Source organism: Molossus molossus, unplaced genomic scaffold (genome assembly GCF_014108415.1).
Source record: "Molossus molossus isolate mMolMol1 unplaced genomic scaffold, mMolMol1.p scaffold_m16_p_12, whole genome shotgun sequence".
Lineage (NCBI taxonomy): Eukaryota > Metazoa > Chordata > Mammalia > Chiroptera > Molossidae > Molossus > Molossus molossus.
This window is the reverse complement of record NW_023425347.1, coordinates 87,277,469-87,292,123: the sequence shown is the minus strand read 5'-3', so window position 1 is coordinate 87,292,123 and position 14,655 is coordinate 87,277,469. Positions and strand designations below refer to the sequence as shown.

The following is a 14,655-nucleotide window of genomic DNA, read 5'->3' as shown; positions in this document are numbered from 1 at the left end:
GTTACGGAACCTCTCTGAACTTCAGTATCCTCATCTAGAAAATGGCCATAATACCTGCTTCCCAGAGTAGCGGTGGAGGCTGAAATGTGATGTACGCGATGACATCCGGCACAGGGGCTGCTGCATGGAGATGCTCAGTGGCTCGTTCTCCAAGCCTTGATGGACACAATTTTACTGGACAAGAAACAGGGCCAGGGCCTTTTCCTGCCCATGAGTTTCCAGTGGTTCTCAGGCCTCCTTCTGGAGTCCGGGAATGGAATCTCCAAGTAGAATGGTGCTATCTTCTTTGGGCTCCAAGGAGAACCACCAGGAATGTAGATGTCCCACACTGTTCTGCACAGATCAGTTAAAGATGGACCCGAGGATTCTGTACCCAGACCTGGGTCCACAAGAGAGGGTGATGCCAACTGGAAAACAAGTCTCCTGCCCTCCTGGAGCCTTTGTCTCATCCTGGGCTGAGAGCCTCCCTGTGAACCCCAAAGGCCCGAGACAGGACACTTAGGCCGCGGACAGTCTAGAAAGTGGTTATCAAGGCTGAACTTCCAGATTTCAATAGCATTGGCTCCCTGGGAAACCTTGACGTTTAGGTAAAAGAACTGATTCTGCCTCTTTTTCATTTCCCGAGGCTCCAGACACAGCTGGGGCAGCTTTAGAGACCATCCATTCCCTCTAGCAGACTGAGCCTCCGGAAACAGGGGGTTTGGACATTTCTTGTTTTCCAAGAGAAGCAGAACCTCAGGATGGGCCAGTCAGCCCAGGCACAAGGCAGCAGCCAGTTCTGGTTTTGAGTCTCGGAGTGCCACGTGCCGTACAGAGGTGGTGGGTCGGTGCTTTGTTCATTCATTCGTTAGACAGCGAAAGCAGCCTGGTGAGATGGGAAGGATATCACAGCCTTTGGAATCAGCCAGAATCTAGTTTCAGACACTGGCCCTGCCACTTGCCAGCTGCATAGCCCTGAATGCTGGGAACAGGAGGCACTAATCTTACCTCAGAGGTTGTCAAGTGGGAAGCAGTGTGCTGCCACAGAGTGCGTGTTCCCGACCTTCCTTTGCCTGGCTCTGCCACTAATTTGTTGTGTCCTTTGCAAGTTATTTAATCCTCCAGGACTCTGTTGCTTCATCATGTAAAATAAGGATAATAATGGTAATCTGCCTTGCAAGGTTGGTGCAGGGCTTAGCCCAGTGCTCAGCAGATGTCCACTACTGGACAACAGAGGTAGCACATGTAGCCATTATTATTACTAATGTGCTGTTTGACTTCCTCCGTTGGGCCAGGCTCTGTGCCAGGGGTTGGGTTTCAGAGATGAATAGGTCACAGAGCTCAAGGGTAAGGGAGACAGACACAAAAGAAATTATCCTACAGAAGGGTTAAATATTGCCATTGATGGATGGCAAGGGGGCTGTAGAACAAGGTGCTGGTACCCAAGCTCCAGAATATTAGAATTTCTTATGCAGAAAAAGGGCTACGGTGGAATGGAAAGTGTATTGGAGATAAGGTAGTTTGTTTATTCAGTTTTTCATTGACAAGTGCAATGGCCCCACAGTGATATATTAGTTTCCTATTGCTACAGTAACAAATCACACAGACTCTGTGACTTAAAACAACACAAATTTATTCTCTTATAGTTTTGAAGGTCAGAAGTCCAAAATTGGTCTCACGGGGCTAAAATCAAGGAGGATCGTCCACTTTGCAGTCGGGGAACAAATCTCAGTGCGGTGACAGAGCTCAAATTTGCTTATGACCTTCTTCATCAGCTTCTTTTGTCCATCTGCAAACTCCACACTGAGATCATAAAGATTTTCAGCAGGAAGATGTCTTACCCATTCTTGCTCTCCCTGTGGCCTGGCAGTTGGAGCTGCTCCTTTGTTGGGTCTTTGGTAAATCCTTGTTGAGTCAAAGCCACTGGACAGTGGGTTTCTGTCCCAGGCATTGCCATTTTCCCATGATCCTCACAACAGAAGTGGACAAGGGGAGCTCCTCCCCCTGCGTTGTCACCATCCTTAGGCATTTATTTATTTATTTATTTATTTATTTATTTATTTATTTTTTTATCCTCACCTGAGGACATTTTTCCCTTTTTGTTCAGGTAGAGTGGGAGGGGGAGAGAGGAAGAGAGATGTGAAAGGGACACATCGAGTGGCTGCCACCCGCACGACCAACCAGGGCCGGGGACAAACTGCAACCGAGGTACATGCCCCTAGCGGGAACCGAACCCGGGTCTCTCGGGACCGCAGGCTGATGCTCCAACCGCTGAGCCAAACCGGCCAGGGCAGGCATTTATTTAGAATATTTTCATAGAGGGCCTCTAAATGCTAGGCACTCCGCTAAGTGCTGGAGAGTAACAGTGAGCAATGGAGCCTACATTCTGGTGGGAGAAATAGATGCTAATTAATCAACCACACAATTAATATAAAATTCTGACACTAGTGCTGCAGTTGTAGCGGGCATGATGGCTTCAAGGTTACTTTGCGGAGCTGGAGCACTGGTCGCACAGGCCCTGAGGGCCCGCGGTCCCACCGGGGTGGCCGCGGTGCGCTCCATGGCGTCTGGAGGTGGTGTTCCTACTGATGATGACCAGGCAACTGGGCTGGAGTGGGAGGTCATGTTGGCTGCGCGGAAGGGACTGGATCCATACAATATGCCAGCCCCAAAGGCAGCTTCAGGCACCAAGGAAGACCCCAGTTTGGTCCCCCTCATCACCAACAAGCAAATAGTGGGCTGCATCTGTGAAGAGGAGAACAGTGCTGTCATCTGGTTCTGGCTGCACAAAGGCGAGACCCAGCGGTGCCCTAGCTGTGGAACCCATTATAAGCTGGTGCCCCACCAGTTAGCCCACTGAGCCCCTGCACTAACTCAAAATGCGCTGTAAAGTTTCTTGTTTCTGATGAAGACTAGCCATTGCTTTGGGTCCTCCTAAAAAAATAAATAAATAAAATATTCTGACATTAATATTCCTCTGTAATAGGGGCATTTGACCTGACCCAGGAGGTCAGACTTCACTAGGACATGGCAGCTAAACAGATCTGAAAGATGAGTGGTATTTGCCAGGCCAAAAGAGGAGTGACAGTGATCCAGGGGGTGGGACTATGGTGTTAGGAGGCCCTGGAGCAGGAGGAGGCGTAGGTTTTTGAGGAACTGAGAATGGAAGCTAGTGTGGCTGGGACAGAGGTGGGGAGGATAAGCTGAGGCTGGGAGGCATGAGTCTCAGGACTCTGCAGGTCTTCACGGGCTTTAATGACTTTGATTTTTATATCTGAAGGAAGTGTGTGTGTGTTGGGAGTGGGATGGAGATATGAATAAATTTGCATTTCAAATAATCTCCCAGGCTACGGTATGGAGAGCAGTGTAGGAAGCGAGAAAGGACTCCTCTAGGCTAGTTACAGGCCACTGCAGGAGTCCTACGGAGAAATGTGAGGGGCTTGGATTAGAGCGCAGAGAGAAATGGGTGGAAAGATAGTGGGTAAATTAATAGGATAACATCTTATTGAGCACTTATTATGTATCAGCTGCAGTGCTAAACATTTTGCATATGTTATTCACTCTCCCAGTTATTATAAGGATTAAATATTCCTGTCTTCCTTTTACAGAAGAAACTGAGTCTCAGAGAGGTTAAGTCACTCACTCAAGGCCACACAGCCAGTAGATGACAGAGCCCTATAGCAGTGTCTACCTTTACTGTGCATTTGGATCACCTGGGGATCTTGTTAAAATGCTTGTTCTGATTCAGCAGGTCTGGAGTGACGCCCCGGATGCTGCATTTCTAACATGCTCCCTGGGTGTGCCCATCTGCTGATTGGCAGCTAGGTCTGTCTGCCTCCACGGCCCACACTGGCAACCACGGTGCCTCAGAACAGCTAGAGCTGGGGTGAGAGTTCTGAGACTGCTCAAATCTGAATCCCCACTGTCAGGATGTGAGAGACCTGTGTGGACCTCAGAGAGGTAGGGCTCATATCACGTTTGTATTTCCTACATGTGCCTTTCGATAGTTCAAGCAAACACAAAAGTGAGAGGGCTGGAGGCAGCACCTCTTCCTTCTACCTCCCCCGACCCACAGCATAACCAAATCCCCCTTGCATCCAGCTTCTGAACCATAGATAGGGCTTATGTCTCAGCAGCAGCCGCCAGTCAGGTCGTGTGGATTGAGAAATCTAACACGGATGGTGTTCAGGTCCACGTTGTCAGCCGCTTCCCTGGACTGTGCTGAAGTGAAGGGAAAAAAATTAACTCAATGTTCTGATCTCTCTATCTGCATGGTCATTAGATCCCAGGACTATAACAGTCCAAATCCTTTCCCACTCGGACCTGCTAATGGCGCCAAGTGTCACTGCTGGGAGATGCAAGCAAGGTGTGAGCACTTGTCTTTGATGACTGAGAAAATCTATTTCCCTTCTTGGCAGCTTTGAGATGTTCCAACTGTGGTTCTGGGTCGCTGCCAGACTCGATCCTGTCTGTGTGTGTGTTTTATTTTAAAAAGGGGAGAATGTCTCACTGTTTCCAGGCTTACCTCCTTCCTCCACAATTGCCTCCCAAGAACTGTCCAATGCAAACTTTCTGTTAGTTTTCCCCTCTGGAGGGGGTCTGCCAACATTCTCATTCCCTCCCTCCTCAAATGCATCCTTTCTCTCTTGGTTCCATTGTTCTGAGGCTCCTCAGCTAGGGTGGGCATCTGTGCCTGGATGAAACAGAAAATTCTAGTCACTTTTCTGCAGGAGAGCATCCTAGAGCTCCGAGACAGGTAGAAAGAACATCTTAAATAAAATAATAATGTCTGCCTCAAACTAGTAGATATTTTTCATTTTAAGATTTCGTGTCACTGTAATTTGTTCTGGTGGGCAAGAAGAGCTTTTGTTTGAGAAAGAACTGACAAGATGTCTTAGGATTCAGCTCCATTTGCTCTGCCTGTCTCTAGATCATTGGCGCTTTGTTTTCTGCCTTCGCAGGTCTCGGTGAAGGGAAGTTCTTTGCAGGCTATTGTTAAGTGTTCTTTGAACCCATAAATCACACTGATGGAAGGGAGGGGCTTCCAGGGACCAGCTAGAGCAGCCTTCTGTCTCTAGCACAGACAAGCACGCACACAAACGATAACTGTCTGTTGTGTATTTCAAGAACCCAGTGGGAGCAGAGGTATAATTTCTCTTGGTATTTAAGTCTTATGTCTCTTGATCCTTATAGTCATATTCTTGAGTCTGTCCCAAATTTCTCTTGTCATAGCTCTGGCTGCCCCAGCCCCAGTCACCTGCTTCACTGTCCTGGCCCATAGTTTTAGAGAGACAACCACCCCTGTGTTAATAATGTCTGTGTCCTGGCCATGATCAGTCACTTCCCTGTCTGGGTCTCACACAGTCCTTGTAAAATGTGGCTTTGGGACTTGATGATGTCTCTGGCACTCAGATTCTGTTTGACTCTGAGATTCTGGTTCTGTTATGTTGTTTCTCTTGCTGGTTGGCCTTCTGTCTTATCAAAATCCAGCTCCCTCCCATCCACCCCCTGGCCAACCACCCAAGCATTCCCTTTTGACTTAGGAGTAGCACCTTATTATTTATCTCTTATGTTTTCATTTTAACAACCTTAATTTTCACATTACAAACATTTCTAGGTATTCATCATAGGAGATCCAGAAAATCTAAGTCAATAAGAAGAAAAAATAACTTTTCATAATCAAACATAACCACTGTCAGTATTTTTGGTATATTCCCTTCCAGTCTTTCTTTCTCTCTCTCTTTCTCTCTCTTTCTCTCTCTCTCTCTCTCTCTCTCTCTCTCATACATATATACATAGGCCAGTGAGTTTCATACTATAGTTTGGTATCCTGCTTTCCCACTTAAAAATGAGCATTTTTGCATATCCCTAATATTTGGAAACATAATCTGTTTAATACTTTGCATCTCATACTTTATTTAGCCCTTGCATGGTTATTTCTAAATGGGAATAATACCTATTCTGTCAAGCCCACTGAACTACCCAAAGCAAATGAGATAAAGTGTACAAAGAGCTATACAAATATAGCAATGATGGTTCATTATGCTAGTTTTATCTCCCTAGGTGACCTACTTTACTGTATTGTCACAACATTGATATACATTTTTCTGTTCACCAAGTTTTGCTCAATGGTGGGCAGAACAAGCTGTCTGGTTTTAATCTTTAAAAGGGAGTGTACATATTAATAACGTTCCATTTTTTTCTAGCAGTTCCTTAGAGACTGAAATTACTCAAAATATAGAAAAAGGAATGTGCACAAAGATGTTCATTATGGCATTATTTACAGTAGCCCAAAGTACAGATCACTGCAATGTCCAATTAATGGGAGGAAGGTTAAGTAAATGATGCTAAATCTACTTGCTGGCCTCTAAGGTGGCTATTAAAAAGGATGTTTGCAAAGCCTCTGTAACAAAATGGAAAATGTTTATGTCGTCATCACTGGAAGAAGCAAAGATGAATGAGAAAAGAATGGAAAGAAAGATATCAAAATGTAAATGGTGGGCCCTGGCTGGTTTGGCTCAGCGGTTAGAGCATTGGCCTGTGGTCCGGAGAGACCCGGGTTCGGTTCCCGCTAAGGGCACGTACTTCGGTTGCAGTTTGTCCCCGGCCCTGGTTGGTCATGCGGGTGGCAGCCACTCGATGTGTCCCTTTCACGTCGATGTTTCTCTCTCTCTCTCCCTCCCTCTCTATCTGTACAAAAAATGGAAAAATGCCCTCGGGTGAGGATAAAAAAAAAAAAAAAATGTAAATGGTGGTTATAGCATTTGAATAATGAGTGATTTCTTTCTCTCTGCTTTTCTACAATGAGCATGTATTCCTTGGATGGATGGATGGATGGATGGATGGATGGATGGATGGATGGATAGGGAGAGAGAGACCCCATTTTTTAAACTGTGGTAAAGAGTGTACACAGAAGAGGGAAGTAGGGGCATAGAACTGAGCTAAGTGAAAGGACCAACCTAGATGGGGGGGAGGAGCCAGGGGCCTGAAGCCCAGACTGCACTGAGACTTCTGGAAAATGCTCAGAACTACCAAGGGGGCCTCTTATTTTGGGAGCAGGGAAAACAGAATAAAACAGGAACCTCACTTGAACATAGTAATATAATTATAAAAGGAGAACTCGAATTGCTAGTTTCTCATTTGCTCGGTCTTCTGACCAGAGTGGGCAGGACAGGCATGGTGAGGGGGCGTGAAAGTCCAACGAGTGTTTGAGGAGTTGTGGGTAAGAGGAGCCGGGAGGAGCTGGCCACAGGCATATTCTGTCATAAGTTAAAATGGAGAAAAACATTTTGTCATGTATAAATTTAGGTGAAAATGACATCAACCTCCAGAAAAGTTCCCTAATGGGTGGTGGTTATTTTTTAAATAATTTCAGACTTGTAGAAAAGTTGCAAAAATGTAACTAACATTTTACATTTACCCTTTACTTAGATTCCTCACATGTTAATCTTTTTCTCTGCTTTTTTTCTCTCTTTCTACACACACACACACACACAATTTTCTGAACCATTTGAGACTTGGCTCTCCCTGGCTGAAGATCTGTTATGTGGAAGTATATGAACTGTCTTTCCCATGGCCCAAGGGGAAACACAGATCGGGATTTAGGAAGAACTTTGTGAAACTCTACAATAGAATGGGCTTCCCTATAAGATGGTGAGAACCCCGTCACTGGGGGTGTTCAAAGAAAGTTTACTAAATATTTTATTAAGGAACTTGCATGGGGCAGGAAGTGGACTGGGTGACCTTAAGGTCTTAGAACTGCCTAAGCATAAAGCCAAGGACTATCCTTCTCTATAACTAAGTCCAGGGGTCACCCAGGACACTATCACCAGTTCCAGGTTAAGATTAGCCTTTCTATGGGTCATCCTGTTCTTGTGCCCCTCAGGCCTATGTAGCCATCAGGATACTTGGGTGCCCCGGAAGCTTCCCTTTAGACACAGGCTTAACCTCTTCTAAGTACTTCTGTTGCTCACAAGACCCTCCCTCTGGCTGTTACCCATCTCACCTGTGCCACATGTGGTCCACACTGAGTCTCCAGCCATGTGTTAGGCTCCAGAGCCAATTTTCTTGTGTATTATTACATTCATTCAGTAAATATTTCGTGAGCGCCTGTTATGTTCCTGGATGATATGCCCGTGAAAAGGGGGGAGGGGACGGACCAAATAGTTGCAAACATAAAAGCTTGGCTGTAGGCTGCTAAGGGATTGGGCAGGGGGATTGTGGGGTAGGAGTCAGGTCCTGACTTGGGCTTGGCTGGGGAGGTGGTCTCTCTGCACATGTGCCCTTCCAGCTGGGATCTGAAGGAAGACAAGCAGTTGGCAGGGAGGTAAAGGGTTGGGGTCAGGAAAGCATTTCCCCCATAGCTGCAGCTCAAACTGTGGCCAAGCACAGGACAGGACACCTGACAGGTGCTGCTTAGGGTGCGTGAGGAAGAGAAATGAGGACAGCTTGGCAGGGGGTCTTTCCTGTTCCTGCTCATCCAGTGCCTGGGCTGAGCCACTCCTGACTCATGATGGGAGACCCAAGGTTTGCAGGTCTGCATGTACATGCGCGCGCGCACGCACGTGCGATTGAGAGAAGCTCTCTGCCAGCTTTCTGAATCCAGTCCCAAGTGACATAGAGATCACTGGTGCTGTCCCTCCCCTTCGTTGATGTGGGTGACGATGAGAACTGGTCATGTTCCAAACATCTTCGCATCCCTGCAGTGACAACTCCTTTGAGAACATGTAGATACCTGTGATTTTCTTAATTACTCCTGTACACCCACATCTCTCCCTCTCTCCCTTAAGCAGGAGCGGGTACTGAGGGTAGGCTGCTGCCTTCCCCCTCAAGACCTCTACTCCTTCTTTCCTGCGTCATTTATGTTTTAACAGCCTCCGGCTGCTCTCCCAGCCCACCACTGCCCCTCCCTCCCTCCCCTCACACTGACTTAATCGAGTGGGTAAGAGAGACTGAGGAAGGAGGCCAGTCTCCCTCAAGTGCTCATACCCAGCAATTAGTTTCTATTATTGCCAATTCAAGATAAATAGAAAATAACAGAGGAATGGAACTCAGACTCAAAGCCCATGCAAAGTGCTTGGCATGCATGACCATTGACATTTACATGTGTGTCATATCAGGCCAGGAATGGGGGTGGGGTCTGCTGGCCTGGGAGTTGGAAGAGCTGGGTTCCAGCCCTGCTGGCTGTGCCGCCCTGACCACTTTCCATCTGTGGGCCTCAGTTTCATCATCTATGAAATGGAGAGGTACTGGGTTATTCTGCCATTTGATGGAGAGCGTGGGCCATAGATATGTCACTATGCAGTGAGCATGGCAGTAGTTACTGTCCTGATGTGCCTAGGAGAGGTGGCTTCTAAGCCTTGGCAGCAGGACCTGCAGAACACGGAGAATGCAGAGGAAAATGTCCAGAAAGAGATGGCTGAGGCAGAAAGAGAGGCCAAGAGATAGAAGCAAAACAAAAGGAAGCCTGGAAGTGAGGTGGCAAATAGACATAGACATATATGATACATCAGTGGTTCTCAAATGTGGCCCCCGGACCAGCAGTATCACGTGGGAATTGGTTAGAAAAGCAAGCTCTTGGGCCCACCCCAGGCCTGCCGAATCAGAAACTGAGGAGTGGGGCCCTGTTTACAAGCCCTCCAGGTGATTCTGGAGCAGCTAGTTTGAGAACTAATAGGATGGACAGAAGGAGGGGTGGAGACCCAGATGGGTATTTTAAAGGCTGATCAACCAGCATTTGTCGATCACTTGCTGTGTCAGGTCAGAAACTGGGCATTTCCAGCTACTTTCTCCCATTTAAACCTTTCAGGATTGTGGTAAAGCAGGCCTTGTTATTCCCAATTCAAAGATGAGGCAACTGAGGCTCAGAGATGTTCAGTCATTGGCCAAAGTCAAAGAGATAGTGACAGAGATAGAATTAGAACCCAGGCCTCTCTGGCCCTGAAGTCTCAGTTCTTTCCTCCGTACCAAGTGCTCTCCACCCATCTGTCCCCTAGCTGCCTGCCCTAGCTCCCTGCTCTGCCCCACAGTCACCCCAGAGCTCTGCTTCCTCCTTCTGCAGCCTGCCATGCCAAAAAGCAAATATGGGAGACGCTGAGGGTTGGGGGAGTGGAGCTAGGGCCCGCCATCACCTTGCATTCCTCCAGCACCAGTGCCAAGTGCAGCCAGGGGACAAAGGTGCTTGAGTAACGCTCCAGAGGAGCTGACATCGTTGCCTTAATGTAGTAACAACTCACACGCCAGATGACAAAGTTGACAGATACTCCCTGCTGCTTACATGTGCCAAGCCCTGTGCTGGGTGCTGTGGAAGAAACTGCGGCAAGGGGTTTATGGTTCAGAGCCAGGAAAACAAAAAATAACAGTGACCACCTGGGGTGCCAGGGATCCTGGGACAGCCAGGGTAGGTCCAGCCAAGTGTTGGAGGAGTTCAAGGAGACTCATGTGGTGACTCTAAGGGACAGCGCCAAGGCATTGGGGACAGTCCTAAGGCTTTGGAGCCAGAGGGCATGGGTTCAGTTCCCAGCACTGACTCACTGTGTAACCTTGGGCAAGTCACCTCATGTCTGACCTGTCTCCTTATCTACAAAATGGATTTAGCAATCCTTCGCTCGGGGGATTGTTCCATTTGTTTATAACAGGCATCTTTCAGTAAGTTGTTTCCTTCCTTCAGAGTATCACTTTAGGCCAGAGGAAAACAGAGAAGGTTTCCTGGAAGAGGTGGCTCTTCACTTTGGCCCTGACTATCTTCTCTGGGAAATCTATATGTAGACTCGGGATATGTGGGGTTGTCCGAGGAGAATGGCCTTCCGAGCAGCTGTAACTATGAATAAAATAGTAAGAGGAAGTCAGTTTCCTCAGTTTGGAAGATTATTCTTATTTTTTTTTTATCCTCACCAGAGGATATTTTTCCATATTTTGTACAGATAGAGTGGGAGGGAGAGCGAGGAAGGAGAGAGAGAAACATCGACGTGAAGGGACACATCGAGTGGCCGCCACCCGCACGACCAACCAGGACCGGGGACAAACTGCAACCGAAGTACGTGCCCTTAGCGGAAACCGAACCCGGGTCTCTCCGGACCGCAGGCCGACGCTCTAACCGCTGAGCCAAACTGGCCAGGGCTGGAAGATTATTTTTTAAATTGGTTTCAAATCTTGTTGCAAAGGGCAAAGCCGGGTAGCCAGTCCACGCTGCTGGGGAGAGCCATGCTCACATTTCCCGCCTTCTCTCGTAGATGATGCAGTTCGCCTGGCAGAGCTACAAGCGTTATGCGATGGGGAAAAACGAGCTCCGGCCCCTCACAAAGGATGGCTACGAGGGCAGCATGTTCGGTGAGTGGCTGCTGGGGAGACCCACTGCCCCCCGCTTGGCTAAGTGGAATGGAGTGTTTCCTCGTTTCCTGAGCATGTCTCTCTTTCTCCAGTCTGGTTTCCTTCTGGACTGTTCAGGCTTCTAGATTTGGGGCAACCCTTAGCCTACCCTCTAACCTTGTGTGTCACTTATTTCTTAGAGCAAACAAACTTGGAAATGTAAGTGGGGACGGTGAGTGATCCAGGCTCGTTGAACGACTCCTCCAACGATAGCTGTAAAACGATCGGGTGTTTTCACAGAGAAACTGAACACGTTTCCAGTGACATGGGCACATGCATTGCCCTTAGGGTCTTGGGGGGTGTCTCTCGCGCTGCCTCGGTGGATGCAGCGCAGGTACTTGTGTCTGATCTGCAGCCTCGCTGCTGGGGTCCCTGCCCTTTCCCGCCATAGGATCCTCCTAACCCAGCACCTCAAAAGCTTCTTTCAGCCAAAGAGACTGCAAGGTGCCTTACTGTGGGCAGGGCCTCGGTTTCAGATTTAACACCCATCCAAGTCGCCAGCTCCCCTTTGTGCAGCCTTTCACGTGAAAGGGTGCTGGAGGCAGCCTGACTTCCCTTCCCGGAGAGACGGGAGCTGTCTGGGCTGGAGGCAGAAAAATTCAGCACCTGAATTCCTTACCCCTTAGAGACAGGCTCCTGAAGTCGAGAACCAAAGAACCAAGTGAGATAACAAGTCCCAGGAAAATCGCCAACGGTTTGCAAGGGACAGCTCCCCACATGTATGGCCCTGTCAGAAGTATTTGTGTTATGGGAAAAGGGACATGGGACGGCCCTTCCCTCCTCCAACCACTGAGCTCCACAACCTTTCTGGTTGTTCAGACAATTCCCTGCCCGTGTGTGGAGGGTGGGAATTGGCAGAGTATCAGAAAGTGTAAAGCTGGCAGAAAATGACTCTGCCACATAGATGCAGCCTCTGTTGACATCTTGGCTCATTTCCGTCCAATCGTTTCTTCTGTGTTTTTTTTTTTATCCCCCTTCGATCTACAATTTTATGTTCTTTTGTTTTCTTGACTTAATATTATATCGTAAGTGTTTTCCTAACTCATTTAAATTTCTTCCTAAAGAATGTTTTTAATAGCTACAATTATTGGAGGGATGTGCCATCATTCATTTAAATGTCCGCTCCAGCTTTTCACTCTTAAAATCATCTTTGTGAATAACATGTTGTCTTAGGATAGATGCCTAGACAGGACTCCCCAGTCAGAAGGGAGGACGATGGATGTTTCTTTGCCCTCAACTAGGAGTTGTGTGGATTCCAGCTGAGGAGCATGGCTGCCCACCCGCCTAGAACACAGACCCTCCCCAACAGCCCACTTCAGCACTGGGGAAAGATGGCTGGTGTGCGTCTCAGTTGTTGAAGCCTCGGCTTCTATAAATCAGGGACGTGATCAAGGAAGTTTCTTCTCTCCTTCTCCCTAAACAGTATGCTGATATTCAGGGAATTGGTGGAGGTCGGGGCAAGGCTGTTGATTTCTGACACTGGACAGCATGGGTGTAACTATTGCTCAGACTGTCAACCGGGATAGAGGGAGCCCCGTGGGGAGCACTTCTGGGAGGGATTGGGCCAAACCAAGTCCCATTTTGTAAAATTCCTCAAGGCCCAGGATTTAAATCTCAACCCTCCTGCCCCTTTGTAATCAGCGGGCCTGGTGGAGGGTGCGAGCCTGGAATGGTGGAAAGACCCCTGGACCTTGAGTCAGAAGACCTCACTCTGCCCTGAACTGTGTGTGTGGCCAAATCCAGGTCATTTAACCTCTCTGGGGCCCTGTTCGTTCATCCTTCACTGGGGCTGCTAGGAGAGCATGCCTGAACATGCAAGTATATGTGAGTAATTTATCATTTCTGTTGCAATAAATGCAATTGGCAGTTGCCCAGGTAAGCCCATAGAGGGCTCTGAGGTCCCATGGTTATCTGTCTCCCAAGAGTAGCCTTGGCAGGGCCCTGGGTGCCCCAACACCCAGTGCCTACAGCAGCCCTGGCATTGAGCAGAGCCTTCCTTTTGCAGCCAGCAAATGAGCTGCAGTGGGTGTCTGGCCCCTGGGAAAGGAAGATGTGTAGGGACCCAGGCATCAGGCAGGAAGAGCTGGTCGTGATTTGCTCACTTTTTCACTCAACAGATGCCTGTTTGGTGCTTTGCTGGTGCTGACTACTAGGGATACAGGGTAAACTTTACTAACTCTGCCAAGACATACACTGGCAACCCTCCCCGGGTCTCTGGGGTCTGCCCAGGTGCTCTCAGAGAGACAGACAAGTAGGTGGTCACAAGTAAGCACATGGCCAGTCCTTCACTGGCTTTAGGTTCTGTGCCTCTGGAGCCCAACAGACCTGATTTCAAATTCCGACTTCACAACTTCCTGGTGTGTGACCTTGGGCAAGTCATTCCCATCTGAGCCAGAATTTTTCTGTAAAGTGGAACTAATGAACACATCAAACCCCCAGCCCAGGGCCTGCCTGACCCACTGAACCTGCTTAACAGGTAGAGTTATGATTACTGTTGCCACAAATGGGTCTTGGGATACAGAGGCGTACACCAGAGGAAAGGGCTCAAGGGCAGTCTAGGAGCCTGGAGGAGGCTAGTTTGGGGTAGGCCCATGTGGGGCTTTGAAGTCAGGCTATTCCTGAAGATAAAAAGAGATGAACTGGCCTGAATTAAGGTGCTTGTCTTGCCACCAGTTCTGTTTCTGGACTCACGTGGGCTGCTGGGCAGCATCATTCCTGGACCCCGGCTGCTGCCGTCATCAGTGACCTCCCAGTAACCTGGGACCTGCAGGGAATGATCAGGTGTCAGCAGTGCCCCCCTGCCCCACCTGCTGAGTCGATGTGCAGGGGCCCTGAGCTGCCTCCTGGTGCTGCCTCCTCTCCAGGTCTGCAGGGCCAGGAGGGCTGCATATGGAAAGGGTGATGAGTTCACACTGGCGCCTGGCTTTGCAGGATTCACAAGAGCTACAGCAAGGACATCAGATGGCAGCTATCCTCCCAGTGCAGCATTTCACCAAATTGGATTCCCTGCCCAACTGCCCATGTGCCCCTCCCTGAATATGTTCTCACTTTGACAGCAAGACTGCTGGGTGAGGGGCCTCTCAACCAGATCTTGTGTCCTAAGCAATTCAGTGTCAAAGTGGCTTCCTTTTTACCGGCCTCCAGCTGAGCAGGCCCTGTCAAGAAATATCCCCAAGACCCCAGAGGCTGTGAGCAAAGAGGACACAGCCTGCTCCTCACCTGGGGCCCCGGCCCCTTTCCCTTTCCTCTGAGAGGTAGTCAAATGGGACAGTAAGTGTCCAGCTGGGTGGTGGGGAGCATGGACTTAGG

At 48.6% G+C, this 14,655-nt stretch overlaps 2 protein-coding genes across 2 annotated transcripts in view; both read left to right on the top strand.

The window, feature by feature from the left end:
* The window catches only part of MAN1C1 (mannosidase alpha class 1C member 1), a 133,795-nt gene that overhangs the window by 39,529 nt on the left and 79,611 nt on the right, over positions 1-14,655 (top strand). Inside the window, exon 2 of the mRNA XM_036256875.1 lies at positions 11,211-11,307. Coding sequence (XP_036112768.1) covers positions 11,211-11,307 — 97 coding nt within the window. The remainder of the gene's footprint in view (positions 1-11,210; positions 11,308-14,655) is intronic.
* LOC118626867 (cytochrome c oxidase subunit 5B, mitochondrial-like) lies at positions 2,450-2,840 on the top strand. The gene has a single exon (XM_036256876.1). It carries the CDS (start codon positions 2,450-2,452, stop codon positions 2,837-2,839), a length of 390 nt encoding a protein of 129 aa, XP_036112769.1. The 3' UTR covers position 2,840.